The 22,230-nt window shown below is 45.6% G+C and overlaps 1 protein-coding gene across 4 annotated transcripts in view; it reads left to right on the plus strand.

Moving 5' to 3' along the window:
- The window catches only part of dcbld1 (discoidin, CUB and LCCL domain containing 1), a 158,771-nt gene extending 149,697 nt beyond the window's left edge, over window positions 1-9,074 (plus strand). For all 4 annotated transcript variants that reach the window (XM_038799668.1, XM_038799666.1, XM_038799670.1 and 1 more), the window contains 2 exons: window positions 6,623-6,742; window positions 7,577-9,074. In XM_038799668.1, coding sequence (XP_038655596.1) covers window positions 6,623-6,742; window positions 7,577-8,052 — 596 coding nt within the window. In that variant the 3' untranslated portion in view covers window positions 8,053-9,074. The remainder of the gene's footprint in view (window positions 1-6,622; window positions 6,743-7,576) is intronic.
- Window positions 9,075-22,230: the final 13,156 nt, after the last annotated feature.

Genomic DNA, 22,230 nt, shown 5'->3' on the forward strand with positions numbered 1-22,230 from the left:
ATTAATGTTGCAGTATCCAAGTGTCACAAACTGGATTTTATAAATGCAAGTTCTTGTGAAAATTTAAAGTCTGTTTTCTCGTTCCTGTTTTGCTGACCAGTGTAAAACGATCTATCACTTATAGATTACGGTAGAATGATGGGGTGTAGATTAATTTGTTCTTAATCTCGGACAAAAGTTCGGCACAACATCGTGGGCCGAAGGGCCTGTTCTGTGCTGTATTTTTCTATGTTCTATGTTCCTAGCCCATTGTAACCCAAACCTCAACCAGACTGCACCATTTCAAATTGACCAGAAGCTGCCTGAACTGCTTAAATCAATTCACCATGATAATCCCCTATCCTTGGTAATGTCCTGATGAATCTAGGCTATTCTGTCCCATTGCTTTTATGTCTTTCCTCTATTAGATTGCCCTAAATAATACATGTTCACCTGCAGCCTAACTAACTTCCTTACTTTGTGTGTTACCATAGAATTCTGCTGAAGTCTTTCCAGCAGAAACGTGCCTGTGCCAGTTTCTGAAAGAGCTATTCATTAAACCCCTGCCCTTTCAGCGTTCCTCTTAAATGTTTACTTTTGTAAGTACTTATCCATTTTGCTCTCGGTTTTCCATATCCACTAACATTTTGGATTTTGCGTCCTAAGAACGTTCTGAGGGGGAAATGACAGTTATCCTAGCCTCGCCCTTCAGTCTTTCACTGATCCTGAATTCATGCCCTTTATTATTATTTATTTATTCATGGGATGTGGGCTTCGCTGGCTAGGCCAGCATTCATTGCCCATCACTAATTACCCTTCAGAAGGTAGTGGTGAGCTGTCTTCTTGAACCATTTCAGTCCATTAGGTTGTAGATACACCCACTGTGCTAATAGGGAAGGAATTGCAGGATTTTGACTCAGCAACAGTGAAGGAAAGGTGATATATTTCCAGGTCAGGATGATGAGTGGCTTGGAGGGGAACTTACAATTTACCACCAATTGATACAAATAAAGGACTCTGCTCTTTATTAGAACAAAAAACTGCATTGGTTAAAAAGCATCTTTAACTTGGCAAAACATCCCAAGTTGCTTAATATGAGCAAAATAAAAATGATTGTTGACAGTGAGTCACAGAAGGAGATATAAGGATAGTATGACCACAAGCTTAGTCAAAGAAGTAAATTTTAAAGAGCATCCTCAAAGAGGAGTGAGAGGAAGAGAAACGGAGAGGCTTAGAGAGGGAATTCTAGAGTTTCTCAGGGAAAAGGCAGTTGTTGGCATTGGGGATATCCAAGTTGCCAAAATTGGAGGAGTGTGGAGATCTCAAAGGCTTTTGAGGCTAGAAGAGTTGTGAAGACCAGGATGGACTTGAAAATGAGGGTGAGGATTTTAAAGATAAGGGGCTGGATTCTCTTAAAAACGCTGGCGTTTCACTCCCCAGTTTCCTGCAAAAAATAAAGAGTGATTCACTTACCTGCAGGGGGCTAGCAGGGACCTGGAGAGCTTCACACAGCTTTGGCTGTGGATACGGGCCCCCACACTTCCGGTTCTGAGTCCGTGCATGCGCACAGCGGCAGCCTCCAGCAGCCGCACCAAGAGCCATAATTGCATTGGACCACGGACCATTACGAAGAAACAAGATCCCTCCGGATTGGCCCCACGCCCCTGCATTGGACCAGCCCGATTGCTGCCCTGGCCACCCATAAGGGCCCCCCCACCCCAGTGCTGGATCCCCCCGCAGCCGCTGCATGAGAGTCCCGACCGGTCATACATGTGTTGCTCGTTCTGGGTGACTGTGCTTAACACTCAATTTGGCTCTGTTTCGTTACTTAGCTCTGGAGTCGCCAGGTATCGTTAAGATACCGCCACAAGTTTCAAGGTGAAGTTCAAAGCAATAAAACTATACACCAATTAGTAAGTTCAAACAACTGAGTTTATTATAATACAATTATAATAACTACCCATGCACACGCTAAAAGGATTAAACTATTCCTACACCTAAATAAACTAATACTTTTCTCGAAGGAACTGCCGGATCAGGGAACAAGGCCTCTTGCTCTGCTCTGGTCTGCAGACTTCAGGTTGGTATAAGTTAAAATGGGTCAGGAGTGTCTATCTCTGGTAGCGATCGTTGTGAGACACTTACTTGCTGGCGGCTGCTGTCCCAAAACCTCTCTCTCTCTCCTTCAGGGTCTTCTTGGCAAAAGCTGGTCGAGGTGCTGGTCCACGGAGGAGTGCTGGTCAAGGCGAGAGGGGGGCTGGACAAGAAGAACGAACTAAGTGTGGGACCTGTCTTTTATAGGTCCCAGGGATCCGCGCCCCTTTGGGTGGACCCCTTTACCTGCTCGGAATCGATTGGGTCTCTTCCCAATCGATATGTTTGAATCCCCCCAATACTGAGGCTGTTCCTTAGCTACTGGGCGGGCTTTCAGGCTCTTTGTTTTCGAACTCCGCTGGTGCCAGGGTGTCTGCTATTCTTTACAATGTTGCAGTTACTTCCCCATTTGTGTCCATTGTCTCTGGAATCGTTCACTTAATATGCTAACTATCCCGGAGATTGCCTCATTAGTATGCGGAATGTTCGTTTCGGTGCTGTCTGCTTTCTTAGCAGACAGAATCCACACCTGCTTGGTGCAGCCTGCTGGTGCTGCAAACATTGTCCATTTTATCCTGTATGCTTTGCGTTCCTCCATTTTGTATTTAGGGAACGGCCAACTTCGGTGGCTACACTTGGTGTTAGAACCACGCCGTCGGGAAATCAGCCGGTCAGGAGCGGAGTATTGCTGGGAGGGCCTCTGGCAATGGCCCCCAGCCGGAGCAACGCGATTCAATCGTGAATGTCAATTCTCCATCCCCGTGCCAAATGCGATTTTGGCGCGGGGCTGCGGAGAATCCAACCCAAGATGTTGTCAAACTGGGGGTTGGTTCAGGTCAGAAAGCACACCGATGATGGGTGAACTTAGTTTAGTGTCTTGGATGAGCTTAATTTTATCTCTGGTCGAAGCTGGGATGTTGGCCAGTCGAATCTGGAGGTAACAACGGCAGCTGAACTGAGGCTAGATTAGAGTTAGGTGATAGCACAGAGGTGGAAGTATGCAGTCTTTGTGATAGATGTGCGGTCAGAAACTCAACTCTGGCTCAATACCAAATTTGTGGATGGTCTGGCTCAACTTCTGACAACAGCCAGGCATGGGATTGGAATTTCTTAACGTCTGGAAGATGAAAGACATTGTTGTTGGTCCCCGTCAAATTGTTTGCTGTACCTGCATATTAAATGTGTGTTTATTATGCAAGGAAACACCAAATCCTCCTGAACACCAACATTTTATTGTTTCTCATCATTTAAACATTGTTTTTCTATTCTTTGTACTAAAGTGAATAACCTCATATATCGTCCTCCACTCACCTTGCCCACTCACCTAATCTATCGATATTCCTTTGCAGTGTCTTTGTGTACACCTCACAACTTAATGTAAACCTGGATAGATTACACTTGGTCCCTTCACCTAAGTCATTAATATTGATTAAAATAGCTTAGTCCTCAGTACTGACAAATGTGGCATCCTGAGAACAGTAATAGACTGCCAATCTGAAAACTCTGTTTTCTGTCCTTTAACCAATCCTCCATCCATGCTATATATTACCCCAACTCCATAAACCCTTACTTTGTGCAATAGCCTTTTGTGTGGCACCTTGTTGAATTCCTTTTCAAAATCTAAAGTATACTAAATCTGTATCCATTATTAAGGAAATAATAACAGGACATTTAGAAAGTCAAAGCGCAATCAATCAGAGTCAGCATGGTTTTATGAAGGATAAATCGTGTTCGACTACTTTACTAGAGTTCCTCGAAGATGTAACAAGCCAAATGGATAATGGGCATCCTGTAGATGCAGTATATCTGGACTTCGTTGGTGTTCAGGAGGATTTGGTGTTTCCTTGCACAATAAACAATAAAGGCATTTGATAAGGTGCCACACAAAAGGTCAATACGCAAGGTAAGATATCATGGGATTAGAGATTACTTATTGTCTCACGTGGCACAGTGGTTAGCACTACTGCCTCACAGCGCCAGGGACCCGGATTCAATTCCTCGGGTGACAGTGTGGAGTTTTCATTTTCTCCCCGTGTCTGCGTGGGTTTCCTCCGGGTGCTCCGGTTTCTTCCCAAAGTCCAAAGATGTGCAGGTTAGATAGATTGACCATGCTAAAAAAATTACTCCTTAATGAGTCTGAATAAATGGGTCTTGTGCTGGTTGGCAGGATGTAACTCATAGGGTACCACATGGTTCGGTCCTCAGGCCCCAACAATTTACAATATATATTGAGCACTTTATACCTCTACTCTCTCGAGTTTAGAAGAATGAGAGGAGAGCACAGGCAGCACAGTAGCACAGGTGGATAGCACTGTGGCTGCACAGCCCCAGGTTCGATTCCCCGCTGGGTCACTGTCTGTGCAGAGTCTGCATGTTCTCCCCGTGTGTGCGTGGATTTCCTCCGAGTGCTGCGGTTTCCTCCCACAGTCCAAAGATGTGCAGGTTAGGTGGATTGGCCATGCTAAATTGCCTTTGGCTAGGAGGGGTTAGGGTGGAAGTGAGGGCTTAAGTGGGTCGTTGCAGACTCGATGGGCCAAATGGCTTCCTTCTGAACTGTATATTCTATGTTATATGAGATCTAATTGAGGTATATATATATAAGATGATAAAAGGTAGATCTACTAAGTAGATGTAGAGCGGATGCTTCCGCTTATAGGGCAATTTGAAATGCGAGGTCATAATTTTAGGATAAGGGTAGCAGATTTAAAACGCATGAGAAGAAATTGAAAAGAAGTTCATGATATCGGCTAAAATGAGGGTTAGGAGGGGAAGTTGGGTGATCGTCAATTTAGTGAGAATAGGATAAGGAGTAGTTGCTGAAGGGGAATGAGTGAATTTAGAACATAAGAACTCGGAGCAGGAAATTCAGCCCCTCGAGCCCGCTCCGCCATTCAATACGATCATAGCTGATCAATCTTGGCCTCAATTCCACTTTCCTGCCCATTCTCTATCTCCTCCTTAAATTTACTCAATGTCCCAGCACCCACCACATTTTGGGGTAGTGAATTCCACAGATTCACGACCATTTGAGAAGAAATTTCTTCTCATCTGTTTCAAATCTGCTAAAACTGTGACCTCCCGTTCTAGATTGCCCTACAAGCGGAAATATCCACTTTACATATACTTTGCCATTGCCATTTATCATCTTGTATACATATCTCAATTAGATCTCCTCTCAGTCTTCTAAACTCGAGAAAGTATCGGCCTAAATTGCTCAATCTCTCTCCATAATGTCCTCTAAAGTGCTTCTAATGCAACTACATCCCTCCTCAAATAAGGGGACCACACCTGTACACTACTCCAGGTGCAGTCTCACCAATGCCTTGTAGTAATAATAATCTTTATTAGTATCACAAGTAAGCTTACATTCACACTGCAATGAAGTTACTGTGACAATCCCCTAGTCGCCACACTACAGCCCGGGTACACTGTTCGGGTACACTGAGGGAGGATTTAGAATGTCCAATTCACCTAACAAGCACGTCTTTCGGGACTTGTGGGGGTAAACCAGAAGGAAACCCATGCAGACACAGGGAAAATGTGCAGATTCCGCACAGTGACCCAAGCCGAGAATCGAACCCAGGTCCCTGGTGCTGTGAAACAACAGTGCTGAGCACTGTGCTACCATGCCGCCCTACACAGTTGCAACAATACTTCCCTACTTTTATACTCTATTCCTTTAGCTAACAAAGCCAAAATTCCATTTCCTTCCTTATTACCTGCTGTGCCTGCACACTTGTTTTCTGCAATTCACGCACGAGGACACCCAGATCCCTCTGCACTGAAGCACTTTGAAGTTTCTCTCCATTTAGATCATAAGCTCCCTTTCCATTTTTCTGACCAAGTGCTTGATCTTTGATGAAATCATGGATAATTCTGACTTTGTGACCCACAAATCTCATACTGCATCGGCAAGAGGTCCTGGGAGTTTGGAAATTGTTACTTTGTCACTTCCTTCTGAGCTACTATGTTGGCAATTGCAGTGCTGGTAATTTCACCGTCTAATTGGTGAATTGTTTCTCCACCGAGCAGTATTGTGAAGTATTCTTTCATTGATCTGTGTTCCCTCAAATTGATTACTGAAGTGAGAGAAAGTCAGACAGGTTTGAGGCTGTATCCATTGGAGTTTAGAAGAATGAGAGGTGACCGTATTGAAACATACAAGGGGAATTGACAGGGTGGATGCAGAAAGGATGTTTCCCGTTGTGAGAGAGACGAGAACGAGGGAACAGTTTAAAATCAAGGGGCTTACCATTTAAGATGGAAATTAGGAGAAAGTTTTCTCGAAGCCGTCGTGGGTCTGTGGATCTCTCTTCCTACACAGTGATGGAGGCTGGGTCATTGAGTATTTTTATGGCTGAATTAGTTAGATTTTTAATTGACAAGGGAATCAAAGGATATAGGGGGTAAGAAGGTAAGTGGAGTTGAGCCACAACCAGATCATCCATGATTTTATCAAATGGCGGAGCAGGTACAAAGGGTCAAATGGACAACTTCTGCTTCTAAGTCCTCTGTTCCATTGAAACATTATTTATATGATTTATTGCAGGTTGCTGGGAACAATTCAAACAGCCTTTCAAAAGGCACCAATCAACTGAGTTTACTATTAGTTACAGCCATGAAAAGGAAGTCTTGCAGAAACTTGATGTCGTCAGAAGTGATTCGTCAGGTAAAAGAAAGAATTGAAAATTCACACATCCTGAGAATTATTAAATGCTTAAGCTTGTAACACATTTAACAGAAGCTACCTTGAGAAGCTGTGACAGAACAATGAATTGTGATGTTACCGCTCATCATCTATAAAATTTTATTTTTTAATTAGAAGTGCTATTGCACATCTGCCACTTGCATATTTTAGATGTGGTCACAGTCTCTTTGAAGTTTGATAATTTCTTACTTGCAAGAACCTAGGAAATCTAATCCTGCATCAAGAATTTGTGTACTTCATAGAACATAGAACAGTACAGCACAGAACAGGCCCTTCGGCCCTCGATGTTGTGCCGAGCAATGATCACCCTACTCAAACCCATGTATCCACCCTATACCCGTAACCCAACAACCCCCCCCCCCCCTAACCTTACTTTTTAGGACACTACAGGCAATTTAGCATGGCCAATCCACCTAACCCGCACATCTTTGGACTGTGGGAGGAAACCGGAGCACCCGGAGGAAACCCACGCACACACGGGGAGGACGTGCAGACTCCGCACAGACAGTGACCCAGCCGGGAACCGAACCTGGGACCCTGGAGCAGCATTTATGCTAACCATCATGCTACCGTGCTGCTGCATGTTCCTGAAACTTGAGAGTGATCCTAATATTTCTATAATGATTTTGGAATGGCAATTATTTACACAATGTACTGAATTCGTTCCCTGGAAAGTCCGATCAAATAACCATTAAAACAGCTCTAAAATCTATTTGGGGATTGTCTTACAATGTGGGGTAATGACGGAAGATTAAAGCTATAACTGACATTTTTTATCTGTCCTTTATTTTGAAGATTACCAGCCATCTGTAATGTTTGGAACAGTAAGAGTGGCAAGAAAGGGCTCTACCTTTAAACCAATAGACACAGAAGATGACGATGGAACTATTCCAACGGATTCTCTGAACCATTACGTCGTCCCGCTTGTTAAAAACCAACATGAATACGCGGAACCTTTAACTAATCAGGAACCAGTATACGCAACCCCAATCATTGAAAAAGTGCAGAACCTTAGTTATTCTACAAGAAAGAAACCAAGTACAAAAGAAACTTTTGTAGCAGTGACCTGTTTAACAAAATTACCTTTGTCTTCTCAAGTGTCTAGTTCTCACATTGAACACAACATTCCTAATGGTAATGGACTACACCCAAGTCATGTATTTTATCAAATACCACAAGGTATTACTGACAGTTCAAAGAATGGCAAGGCAGAATATGATCAGCCAGTCAGTAACAGCACCTTGATTGTTGGCGGATTTTGTGGTAATTAAGTTTTTTTGCCTTTGTCGATGAAACGATTCTGGCATCCAAAAAAAACCCTAAAGCTGTGAACAGATAATTCAAGACTTTGCTCATCATCACGGAATAAGAATGAACTGCAGGCACCAAAGTGGAGTATTTGGGTAAGATGCGGTAGTTGCATGCCACACTTGGCATCAGTTTCACCAAACTATTGCAAGACTGAAATTTTAATTTCTGGCATTGTGTAAACTTAACATAAAGACTGGTTAACTGGCAAATGTTTCAAAAACAATGTACACAATTGCACACATGTATGTTCCATGCCTTATTTGGTATAAATATGCTGCTTAAAACACTGTGCAATTTGATATGTGAGATGCTCTTAAAGTGGAGATTGGTTACATGCTTTTGCTTATTCATAGTAGTAGATTTAAATGTGGATTTGTTTTTGCAATTCGTACCAGTGCATTACAAGAACTTTAAGAAATGGAAATAGTTCGAAATTTTGAACTATCCATTGCTGTTAAAGGGTGAAATATTACCATGTAAAACCTTTAGTTGTTTCAGAAGAGATTTCTTTTTCAATTTTACTCATCATTGGGAACTGGAAAGAAAGAGTTTTGAAGTTTGCTTTGTTCTCGTAATGTATGCGCTAATATAGATTGGGGTCACAATTTGTTGTTGGTTCATTAGATTACCTATGGAAGTTAGCAGTTTGTAAACATGCAGAAAGTATTCAGTTTGTTATTCTCTTGGCTGTTAATTACGTATTTAATAGTTAAATACCAACTACTGCGTGCAGTATTCTTACTGCAGTGTTTAAATCTGACCAAATTAATTTCTCTGAATGTAACAACTGTTTTCAAAAGAACCGGCAAATGTGAAGTTTAGTTTGGCTTCAAGTTCAACACAGTCTATCATTGCTAAACTTTTAAATGGTTATTCACTAGTGTGATGTTATTCTGTAACGGTGCTAAGGCTGCTGAAAAACATGTTTGTAACTATGATATTAACTAGAGGTATTTCATTTCTTTAAAAAGTCAAAGAAGAATATTTTGTGTTCATCAGTCTTCATTTCAGTTTTAAAAATGTTTTGCCATCCTGTCAGTCTGCCAAGCCCTGCAAAAGTAATGTCCTAACGTTGCCAAAAACTCAATGCAACTTTCCCCAAAGTCGCTGTTTTCCTCAGTATGTTAAAAGGCTAATTGGTTTTGGAACATTCCAAATGGACCTGCCCTCTTCACAAACTTTCCAATTGGATAACTAAGACTAGTGCATACTAGTTTATTTTTCTTCTTCTCCCTCCCTCCCCTGATTGTTGAAGCTGCAGTCCCAACAGATTCTTCAGTCAAGATCAGTTCACATACTAGCCAGGCTACCAGTATAGATATATATATATATATATGTATATATTTAAATTCTGTTTCTAGCACAGGCTGGCCATTTTCCTTTACAAATTGAATGCTTTATATTGTATAATTATAAAACTCTTGTGCAGTAAAAACTTTATTAATAACTGCATAACTTTGAAGTTTTCAGTGGCATTCCTATCAATAGAAAAAGGGTAATTCAAGACTATTCAAAATGAAGTAGGTTTTTCAGAGAAACGTAAGGATCCTATTTTAATTAATATACTTGTTTTAATAACCGACAGCAACTATGAATTTTACAAGAGCTTTACAGATCAAATTTACTTGAATTCAGCAAAGGACTACACTATTTAAATGACACTGGGATAAAGTTCCACGAGAGGCAAATGGCATCTAATACTTTTCCCAGACCAAATGAACGTAGATCATAAGTGTTTTCAGGCAGTTTGACTGGTGTTTTGGAGGAGACACGAGAGGAGAGGTTGATAGTGGGGGGGAGGGGGGTGGTGGTGCTGGAGCTGAGGGCGGACAGGTTGTTAGTGGATCGGAGCTTCTGTGACAAGATAGGAAAGGTGATTGAGGAATATCGGGGGTTCAACTGTCCTCCAAACCCTTTCCAGCTTCAGGCAGGCACAAAACAAATGTACGTGGTTAGCAGGGCCCCTCCCACATCGCTTATAAACATCCTCCACCCCTTCGAACAGCCTGCTCACCCCAGAGTTTGTAAGGTGCACCCTGTACACTACCTTCAGCTGTGTCAGCCCCAGCCTCGCACACAACATCGAGGTGTTTACCATACGCAGAACCTCATACCACAATCCCACCCCCAGCGGCACCCCAGGCTCTTTCTCCCACTTAGCCTTAACTCCCTTTCACGGTCACCCTATCCTCCAAGTGCCTGCTGTAAATTGCCAAGACGATAACCCCCTTCAACTCTTTCCGCCCCCCCCCCCACATCCCCGACTCCAACTCCGTTCCCCACTGACAGCACCACCTCCGACAACGAGGAGGCAGGCGCAATCAGGAAGTTCGGGAAGACCTTTCTTGCAAAGTTCCGTACCTGCATGTACCTGAAACTTTCACCCACACTAATTCCAACTTCTTGCTCAGCTCCTCCAAGCTCGCAAACCGCCCTCCCAGGAAAAGTATCTTCATCTCCTTAATCCCCTTCTCTTTCCATCCCCGGAACCTCACATCCATCCTCCACAGCTCAAACTCATGATTCCCCCAATCGGCAGCCCCAACCCCGCTTCCTGTTTAAAATGCTGCCTAAACTACCTCCAGAATTTCAGTGTGGCCACCACCACGAGACACACCAAGTACTTCCCTCGGGCCATCGGAAGCGGCGTCATTGCCAACGGCCGCAACCTGACTCCCTACATGAGCCCGTCTCCAACTCCCCCACAAAGACCCATGTCCCTATTCCATCTCTAAACCTTCTCTGCAATAGCCGCCCACCCAATAGTAATACATCAAATGCGGGAGGTCTAACCACCACCCCATCTGCCAGCCCTCAGTATAACCTTCCTTATCCTCGCCATCTTCCCCACCCAGACAAACAAGGAGATCAGCCTGTCCACCCCTCTGAAAAATGCCTTTAGCCAAAAAGACCAGCGAGCACTGAAACAAAAACAAGATCTGGACAGATTGGGCGAGTGGGCAAACCAATGGCAGATGCAGTATAAGTGTGAGGTTATTTTTTGGAAGCAAAAACAGGAAGGCAGATTACTACCTGAATGGTTGTAAATTGGGAAAGGGGAGTGTGCAGCGGGACCTGGGTGTCCTTGTGCACCATTCGCTGAAGGTAAGCATGCAGGTGCAGCAGGCGGTAAAGAAGGATAATGGTATGTTGGCCTTCATTGCGAGAGGTTTTGAGTATAGAAGCAGGGATGTGTTGCTGCAATTGTACAGGGCCTTGGTGAGGCTACACTTGGAGTATTGTGTGCAGTTTTGGTCTCTTTCTCTGAGGAAGGATGTTCTTGCTCTCGAGGGAGTGCAGCGAAGGTTTACCAGACTGATTCCAGGGATGGCGGGACTGTCGTATGAGGAGAGATTGACTAGGTTAGGCTTGTTCTTGCTGGAGTTCAGAAGAATGAGGGGATCTCGGTGACTTATAAAATTCTAACAGGACTCGACAGGGTAGATGCAGGGAAGATGTTACCAATGATGGGTGTGTCTAGAACCAGGGGTTCACAGTCTGAGGATTCAGGTTAAACCATTGCGGACAGAGATAAGGAGACACTTCAGACAAAGTGGTGAGCCTGTGGAATTCATTACCACAGGAAGTAGTTGATGCTAAAACTTTGAATATATTCAAGAGGTGGCTGGATATAGCATTTGGGGAGAATGGGATCAAAGGCTATGGGGAGAAAGCAGGATTAGGCTATTGAGTTGGATGATCAGCCATGATCACGATGAATGGCGGAGCAGGCTTGAACGGCTAAAATGCCTCCTCCTGCTCCTATCTTTTATGTATCTATGTACAGTGAAGGATTCATCTTTAATGCCTGTACCCGGCCCACCAACAATAGAGAAAGATTGTCCCACCTCAACAGGTCTGCCTTCAGCCTCCCCACCAAGCTAGTGAAATTGAACTTCTGGAGACCTGCTCAGTCCTGGACCACCTGCACTCCCAGATACCTAAAGTGGGACGCCGCCAACCAAAATAGTAACTCCTACCTCCCACACTAGGAGAGGAAACCACAGAGTATTCACTTTTCCCTGAATTCAATTTGGAACCTGAAAACATTCCAAATTTCTGAAGCAAACCTATTATGTCACCCACCAAAGAGCTAGGCTTCAAATATACGACAAGTCATCCGCATACAAGGACACCCTATGCTCTACCCGCCCTTCACTCTCTCCTTTCACAATCCCGAGCTCATCAGTGCATTGGCCAAGGGCTCTATAGCCAATGCAAACAGAAGGGGGACATGGACACCCTTGCCCTTTTCCCCAGTGCAATGCAAAATACCCTGCAATCATATTACTCATGGGCATGCTTGCCATCGGCTCCTTATACAACAGCTGCACCCACGATGCAAACTTTGGCCCAATCCCAAATTTCTTCAACATCGCCATCAAATAACTCCACTCCACCCGATCAAACGCTTTCCGGGGCTGGTTTAGCACAGTGGGCTAAATAGCTGTCTTGTAATGCAGAACAATGCCAGCAGCACGGGTTCAATTCCCGTACCAGCCTCCCCGAACAGGTGCCGGAAGGTGGCAACTAGGGGCTTTTCACAGTAACTTAATTGAAGCCTAATTGTGACAATAAGCGATTATTATTATTATTATTATTTCTCCGCATCTAACCCCACCACCACCTCCCTCTGCTGGAAAAAGCATCACATTCAAGAGCCTCCTCACATTCGAATGCAGCTGTCTGCTCTTTACGAACCCCACATGATCCTCCCCAATCACCTTCGGAAGGCATCCCTCCAACCTTAACGCCAGCACCGTTGCCAATATCTTGCCATCCAAATTCAACAGAGATATGATCCTGAATGGCGCACTTTCTACAGATCCTTGTCCTTCTTAAGCAACAACAAGATCGAGGCCTGCACCATCGTTTGCAGCTGGACCCGCCTGGCCATCGTTTGCAGCTGGACCCCCCTGGCCATCGTTTGCAGCTGGAACCCCCTGGCCATCGTTTGCAGCTGGACCCCCCTGGCCATCGTTTGCAGCTGGACCCCCCTGGCCATCGTTTGCAGCTGGACCCCCCTGTCCATCGTGTCCTTGAACATTTCCACCATCAAGAGTGCCAGCCTATCCTTAAACTTTTTATAAAATTCAATTGGGAACCCATCCTCCCAATCGCCACATTCAGCACCACCACCACCTTTGGCACCTTCAGCCCTGCCTTCTCCACCTCACCCAGCCTTGAGCACTCTAACCCACCCAGGAGCTCCCTCATATCCCGCTCATCCTCTGGTGGCTCCAACTTATACAAGTCCCTATAAAACTCCTCAAGCACGTTGTTACCTTCATAATCTATTCCGGAGCTACCACCAACATCCCCCCCCCTGTCCTGCACCTGAACTATCTCTCTCTTCGTGGATCTCCCTACAGAGCTAACCTGCCATTATATGCCCTGCCTTCTCATACTCTCAGCTTTGACACAGGTCCATCCTTGCCTGCAACTCCTTTCTCTTTACCAGGAGGTCCAGGTTCCCCGCTTACGTGACATCCACCTCCAAAATCTCTTCTATCAAACGTTGCCGTTCCTCCCTTTCCTCCCTATCCACCTTGGCCTTAAACGAGAACATCTCCCCTCTTACCACTGCCTTCAGAGTCTTCCAAGCCACTGACAGGCGAGACCGCTCCTGTGCAGTTGAACCCCAGACACTCCTCAATCACCTTCCCTATCTTGTCACAGAAGCTCCGATCCACCAACAACCTGTCCACCCTCAGCTCCAGCACAACCCCCCCCCCCCCCCCCCTCCATCAACTCAGATCTGGGATGGCAGCCAGAGTTCAATGCGTCACCACATCAGGTTTTAAACTCTTCAAAAGCACAAAAACTTTCACTCTCTCCACCAGTTCTCCTAACCCCCACATCACCATTCTGACCAGGGTGTCTCCCTCCCCCCCCCCACCCCCATCTGCCCTTACCCCAGGTAGTGCTCATCCGGCCCCGTATTTTTGTTGCCACGACCTCCTCCCAGAATCACCCTATCCACTACCTCTTGCAAACACCACACCCATTATCGATCCCCTCCACCCCCCCCCCCCCCCCCCCCCCCCCACACACACACATCCCCATTCACAACCCACAGGCCATCGAAACCTGCTCGACCAGGCTCCAATTACCCCGCCCCCTCCCTCCCCACCAGATGCAGCACGGTAGCATGGTGGTTAGCATAAATGCATCACAGCTCCAGGGTCCCAGGTTCAGTTCCCGGCTGGGTCACTGTCTGTGCGGAGTCTGCACGTCCTCCCCGTGTGTGCGTGGGTTTCCTCCGGGTGCTCCGGTTTCCTACCACAGTCCAAAGATGTGCGGGTTAGGTGGATTGGCCATGCTAAATTGCCCGTAGTGTCCTAAAAAGTAAGGTTAAGGGGGGGGCGGGGTTGTTGGGTTACGGGTATAGGGTGGATACGTGGGTTTGAGTAGGGTGATCATTGCTCGGCACAACATCGAGGGCCGAAGGGCCTGTTCTGTGCTGTACTGTTCTATGTTCTATGCATGTTCACGAGCCAACCTTCGTTTGCTGGCGTGGTGACCCCTGGTAGAGCCCTCTTCCCCACCTCCTCCTCAATAACCTTGCCCAAGTGCCCAAAACTCATCTCCCTAAAACCAAGAAACAAAAAAGAAAAATAAAGGATATATGTTAATATATAAATAAGCCACCTCCCCCCCCACATCTAAGAGACATAAACAAAACTCCAATCCAAGTAGGAAACACTCAATAAGAAAAACATTCCCCGTCCCCACCAACCAATGCAAATCCCAACTCTCACCTCAATTCCAGTTCTTCAGCCTTAATGAACACCTCCGCCACCTCCACTGTCTCAAAATGTCCTTTGCGTTGAGTCACTCTCAGCTTTGCAGGTAGACCACTCCAAACCTCACTCCGCTGTCATTCAGTGCCGCCTTCACCCTTCCAAATACCGCCCACCCTTCTTCACTGTCAGACCTTGGTAAATGCGTATACCAACACCTTTCCAGTACACATCTTGTCTCTGCTATGTCCAGCTCAAAACCACGTCCTTCACATGGTGGCTGGGAAGCAGATTATGACTGCCCTTGGTGGCTCATTCACTTTAGGTTTCGGCCTGAGTGATCAACGTGCTTGTAGGGTTCTTCCCCTTCCCCCGTCAACTCAAACAAACATCTTTGCAAAGTATTCGGTCGGCCTCTGAGCCCTCCATCCCCAAGGGCAGACCCACGATCCTCCGATTTTGTTGCCTTGACCTGTTCTCCAGGTCCTTCTGAGCCCTCGGCCACTCTCCGCAGTTCCTCACCCATCGAGGTAAACTGGTTGCTGTACTGTGCCAGTGCCTCCTCCACCCCTTTCAACTTCTCTCCTTGCTCCTGCCCCTCGACCGACATCTTCATCACTGCCACCTTTACCCACTCTCACTCCGAAGCACCTCCAAATGTTTAGCAAAAATCCTTTCAAACTCCACCGACATTACCTCGGTCAGAGTTTCAATCGTGAGGGGAGCAGCTCCACCTGACGACCCAGCCTCCGCCATCTTTCTTCCTGCGGGACTCACAACACTCGCCACCGGACTTTCGCTCTCCATCTTCTTTCCAGAACCTTTCCTCTGGGACTTAAACATTCTCCGACCTCCTTCTGACTTCCCACACCAATTCATCCAAAAACTACCTCCGAGACTGAGCATAAATGTCCAAAAACCAGAGACTCTAGCAGAAGACACCTCATGTGCAACTCCACCTACATGTCGCCACCGGAAGTCCCCAGCCAACACATTGAATGAAGGGTCTTCCATCTGTCTCACACACGGCGGGACCTGGCAAGTAAGTGTGCGGGGGCCGTCCTGGCGGGAGGGGTCGGGGGAATCCAACCCCGGGGGAGCCCCCACAGTGGCCTGGCCCACGATCAGGGCCTACCAATCAGCTGGTGGACTGGTTCCGTGAGGGCCTTCTTTCCTCCGCACCCAGCCCCTGTAGGGCTCCGCCATATTGCCCGGGGGCCGGCACGGAGAAGGGAACCCCACGCAAGCACAGACGTATGCCGCCCGTTCCGCGCATGCGCAAACTCGCACCGGCCCCTCAGCGCCGGCTGGAGCTGCGGTAACCATTCCGGCATCAACCTAGCCCCCTAGAAAGTGGGGAATTCCTCACTTTCGGGGGCCGTTGGCGCCGGTTTTCACACCAGCGTGGGGACATAGCCCCATTATTGGAGAATCCCACCCATATATGGGCTGGATTCTCCGCAGCCCGACGCTGAAATCAAGTTTGGCAACAGGGTGGAGAATCCAGTTTCCTGCATGAAATCGGGACCGACGCCAATTCAGCGATTCTCTGCCCCCCGAAAAGCAGCATACTCGGGCGTACTACAGGGCCACCACTGTCGGGGGCAGGCCGATCGGAGGGCAGGGGAGGCCTCATTCGGGACTGTGCTTTTATTGTATGGGCGGTCCGTGTCGGGCGCACGGCCTGCAGCAGCCACGCCGTGCTCCATGGCAGGCTCAGCCCGTGGACCTGGACCGGCAAAGTAGTGCTCCGCAACGGCCGCTCACATGCCCCAGACTGCCCGCCCACATTGCTCCCAGCCCTGAATGAATTCCCCCCTGCCCGCCGATTGTCTCTCCCTCAACTGTGGCAGCCCCGGACTGTGTCCACAGCCGCCTCGCAAGGTTCCCGTACAGCTGGGACCACGAAAGTCCCACGCCGTCAGGAATTCGGCTGGTCGGGGATGGAGCATCACGGGGCGGGCCTCAGGCAATGGCCTGAGGCAGTGGATACTCGGCGCAGCATATTCAGATTTTCCGGAGGCAGGGAATTTAAAAACCGGCGCCGCTCCCGATTTCGTCGCCAAAACGGACTCTGCCAGTCGCCAAACATGATTTCGATGTCAGGGTGGAAAATCTAACCCAGGGTCTAAGTGGACACTTCAGTACAATACTGAAGCAGTGCTGTATTGCCTGAGGGTGCTGACAATGTGTTGACCTGGTAGATGGATCTTTGGTTTTAAGAGGCCATTGTCATGAAATGGTAGGATGCTATTAAAATGAATGTATTGTTTTTGCACAAGTAAAATCGGCATGTATTTTGTAAACAGTATCTGGGGAGGAACTAAGGAAAGAATAGGGGTGTTCTTTACAATTGATACATTTAGTCAGTGTGTTATAAGCCACGAAGCAGGCTGGTCACATATGAGGTGTTGAAGAAGCAACAGCGAGAGAGAGGAAGCCAACCACAGGAAACAGCTCAGTAAGAGATGAAGTGCTAAAGGCAAAAAGCCAGTTTGTACAGAAGATTGTTTTCTTCACTGAACTGAAGATCATTCTCAATTTCTGGTCACTTAGGCCCTCCAGAGTGGTGGTCACTGGCTAGATTTGACCAATACATTTATGGTTGTTTGAGAAAGAGGGGTCTCATTAGAGTTTATAATTATGGGGGGAAATAGTTGGATTTGGATTTCTGGTTTTTGATGGATACAGTTAATGCGCTGAAGGTCAAGATTGTTCTTTGTAGTGTTTCATTATCTTTCTTCTACTTTCATTAAACAACACAACAATAAAAGTATTTATTAAAGAGAAGTTTGAGTTGTTTCTGCAAATGTTTCTCACTAATATACAAAAAAACAATACACCACACAATACCAGTATTTCAGGTTAGAACACTGGCACGTATCAGTGGGGTTTTGTAACAGATCCCGTGGCACAATTTGGAAAAGGGCAGAGAGCTCTAGTAGTCAACATACCATATTTGTTTACTTAATGGCAATTACATGTAATTGAGACAGACTATCTAAATGCAAATGACTTCTTCCTCATCTTTGGTCTAAAATTTCCCATGTCTCTAGGGCTCTGGGTTCCAGTTTTGACTGTCTCCTTTAATATAGACATAAAATTGTCGTGACCCGTGGTAACAAATGTTTTGAGGCTGTTTTCAATTAGGTCAGAAAAATTTGTTTGATTTGGATTTGACTACTAAATCCATTAAGACTGGGATATCCTATCTATCAATCACATTCTGTCACAATAGTTGAATTGGAAAACAACAGGTTGCAGGTTTATCAATAACAATTAAAAAATATTTAATCACTGTCTCCCACCTTTCCTTCTTGCATTGTCTGGAGTCCATTCTGTTGCCACTAATTGGTTGCATCTAACTCTATGTAAACAGGTAAGTGTTGTGTTTGGTCCCTTGTACTTTATGAAGAACTCAAAAACCTTTTGATCTGTCCAAACCAAGATCCTTTTATTGTGATGCAGTAGGATGGCAATCTGATATAGAGCACATTATCATGGAGTCTTGCTACATACACTTTGTGCTGACCAATTACATGTACGCCGTATTACCCTCTAACTCTTGTTCTCTAGACGGCTGGATGCGCCTCTCTTTTTATATACAGGTTCCAGGTCCTAGGAGATTTAGTCACGTGACTAGATTCAAGCATTCACACGATTTTATACAATTACTGAGTCCACATCAAAATCTATGATATGAAAGAGAATTTTGTGCCTTATACCTGCCACTGAGAGCACTAATTCACAAACATCAAAAGTCTCTAGCGTTCTCGTGCTGAAGTCTATCATGATTCCTGACCGATTTGCAAAGTCTCGCTTCACGTTTAGCTTCTGCAAAATATGTCGACTTACAAGGTTGGCTGCCGCTTTAGGATCAAAGTCGCACCAAATGAAACTATCATTGAGCATTACCTTTGATTTGAGTACAGATGTGAAATCGTTCGGAACATTCCTGCTTTGTTCTGATCATGCTTCCATCTTTGTTTCTGTTAATCATGTGGTTTCTCAGCACGATGAGATCAATGTAAAATTGTTCTTCTGTGTTGATTTCATCTATAGCATGCGCCGCTCGAGCATAATCTAAGCATTGCTTTGCAAAGTGCCCAACACGGCCACATCTGGAGCAGGCTTTTCCATAGGCTGGGCATTGCCATGGGCGATGTCGAGTGCCACATTTGTGGCATGAGAGGGCGACGGCTCCTGTCGATCACTTAGAATGGCTGCCCACACTAGGACCACGTTTCTTTACGTGTTAAATGCGCTGACTTCTTCATCCTTTTTGAGCAGAGTGCACTTATTCTGTGTGCAGCAATCTTGCTCACCTGGTAAATCTTCACTATCTTTTCCAGCACCAAGTCTTCCTTCTGCAATAGTATAGCCCGAAGCTTATCATCAAGCAGCCCATAAATAATTTGGTCATGGATTAATGAAGCTTTTAAGTCGCCTAAGTTGCATGACTGGGCCTTCAGCCTCAGGTCTGTGACAAAACTATCAAATGATTTGCCAGATCTCTGGGTACGCATACGAAAGGGTCTCGATCCATTGCAGTTCGTCTATCACTGCAACCGGTCGACAGCAGATAGTATCTCCCTGGCTCTACAATCAACACTCGAACACCTCGACAACAAGGACACCTACGTCAGACTGCTGTTCATAGACTACAGCTCCACCTTCAACACCATTATCCCATCAAGACTAATAACCAAACTCTGCAATCTTGGACTTGGATCCCTCCGTGTGCAGCTGGATCCTTGACTTCCTCACTAACAAACCGCAATCTGCTAGGATAGGCAACAGCACCATCTCCACATTAGTCCTCAACACTGGGGCCCTGCAAGGTTGTGTGCTCAGTCCTCTACTCCCAATACACGCATGACTGTGTGGCAAGATTGAACTCCAACTCAATCTGTATGTTTGCAGATGATACAACTGTTGTGGGCTGTATCTCAAACAACGACGAATCAGCCTACAGGAGGGAGATAAATCACTTGGTTGCATGGTGTACCGAAAACCACCTCTCTCTAAATGTCGGAAAGACCAAGGAACTGATCATCAACTTCAGTAAGCATAGCACAACACGCACTCCCGTCTGCATCAATGGCTCTGAAGTGGAGATGGTCGATAGCTTTTAAGTTCCTGGGGATCACCATCACCAACAGTCTTCTGGTCCACTCATGTTGATGCAACAGTCAAGAAAGCCCAACAACGTCTCTACTTCCAATGGAAGCTAAAGAAATTTGGCATGCCTGCATCGACTCTCTCAAACTTCTACAGATGTGCCATAGAGAGCATCTTATCCAGTTGCATTACAGCCTGATATGGCAACAGCTTGATCCAAGATCGCAAGAAACTGGAGAGTGTGGTGAACTCAGCTCAGTGCATCACACAAGCATGCTACTCCCACATTGATTCTGTATATACCCCCCCCCCCCCCCCCCCCCGTTGCCTCAGGAAGGCAGACAGCATTATCAGACACCCCTCCCACCCAGGCATTGCCTTCTTCCAGACCCTTCCATCAGGCAGAAGGTACAGAAGTCTGAAGACCCGTACATCCAGATATAGGAACAGCTTCTTCCCCACAGCTACACAACTCCCCTCGGGCTGACCTGTTCCCTGTAAGGACACCATTCACGATGCCCTATACTGCTCTTGCTCGGGTCGTATTTGCTTTGTTTGGCCCTTTGTTCTGCACTATAACCAATTACTGTTTGTCGATGTAACATTTGTCAATGTTCTCTGTTGACTATTCTCTTTGTCTACTATGTACGTACTGTGTACATTCCCTTGGCCGCAGAAAAATACCTTTCCCTGTACTTCGGTACGTGACAATAAATCAAATCACATATAGCGCTCAAACATTTCATTCTTCGTGAGGGAACAATGCTCATTGAAGTGCTTCCTTCATCAAAGTTCCTCTGATCCCCCTCATTTTCAAAGACAAATGAGTTACGTAGTTCGAGCGCTTGTGAACCTGCCCATGTTAGTAGCAATGTGATTCACCTTTCATCAGGCTGGGCCCGCAGACCCATAGCCAAAACATAAAATTTGAACTGTTTGAAAAGCCTCGTTCTCACCTACGTTACCGGATATCTGAAGCTGGAGGGGGTCCTCAGTCCGTCCATCTTGAACTTCAACGTTTTTAAGCATTGGGTCGCTTCAAGTTGCAAATCACCAGACCAGTCTTCAAGCCAAATGCCTGACGTTGTCACTACTGTTACCAACCTCAAATCTTCAGCACACCTGGTACCATGTTGTGTTTGGTCCCTTGTACTTTATGAAGAACTCACCAGACAGTTTGATCTGTCCAAACCAAGATCCTTTTATTATGTCTTGTGCTGTAGGATGGCAATCTGATACAGAGCACATTATCATGGAGTCTTGCTACTCCTCTGGAACGTACACTTTGTGCTGACCAATTACATGTACACCTTATTACCTTCTATCTCTTGTTCTCTAGATGGCCAGATGTGCCTCTCTTTATATATGACCTTCGTCTTGAGACCACATGGTGTGTCTGTACCACCACCAGTTGGTTGGAGGTCTCTTACCATCCAACTATGATTATGGCCAATAGGCTTTCACCACAGTAAGTTGTATAGAAACCATGAGCGATATATATTCTGATGCTTTTGGAGTATTCAGGAATAGTCTAAAATGGTAAACTGTTTAATGTAGGATGTCAAGTTCAAGCACGAGTGGAGGGAACAGGATGTTAGCCACAGCCTCTGAAATTGTCCTAAATATTGCTTTGCATAAGAAAACTCTTTTGGTGTATATGGCTGGCAGTTCAGAGTTGGTAACATCCTTACCAAAGCCTCTCAGAGCAAAATTCTTAAGGTCAGAGAAATGAAAGTCCTGCCCCCAAAATCGAATCTAGGCTCACATCTCTAAAATGAACCAAGATGAGGGAACTGAATTATTTGTGTACAAATGCCCTGCTTTGAGATAGATATCTGTCATCTATGTTTCTCAATATGGCGACTGGGGGCTTTTCACAGTAACTTCATTGAAGCCTACTCGTGACAATAAGTGATTATTATTATAATCCAAGAAAGCAAAGCTTAACAGAATATATTGAAAATACTAAAGGCAAAGAAGGAATTTTTCATGTTGAATGCAATGCCAACAGTAGACATGTCACCCTTATTACAATTTGACATGTGAAATGTCTTTCAAATTTAATGATTTGTAACTTTTAGGAAGTCCTTACTTGATTTGTTTCGAATGCAGAAAATGGTAAGAAAAACATACAACTGCCCCAAATTTGGTATCAAATGGCTGGTATGCAAAATGGAACACAAGTTTATACTCAATGAAGTACCATGCACAAACATCCCTCACCTAGATTATCATAATTAAATCGTAAGCACAAATAACTCCAATGGTCCCTGC

The sequence above is a fragment of the Scyliorhinus canicula genome, chromosome 6, assembly GCF_902713615.1.
Source record: "Scyliorhinus canicula chromosome 6, sScyCan1.1, whole genome shotgun sequence".
NCBI lineage: Eukaryota > Metazoa > Chordata > Chondrichthyes > Carcharhiniformes > Scyliorhinidae > Scyliorhinus > Scyliorhinus canicula.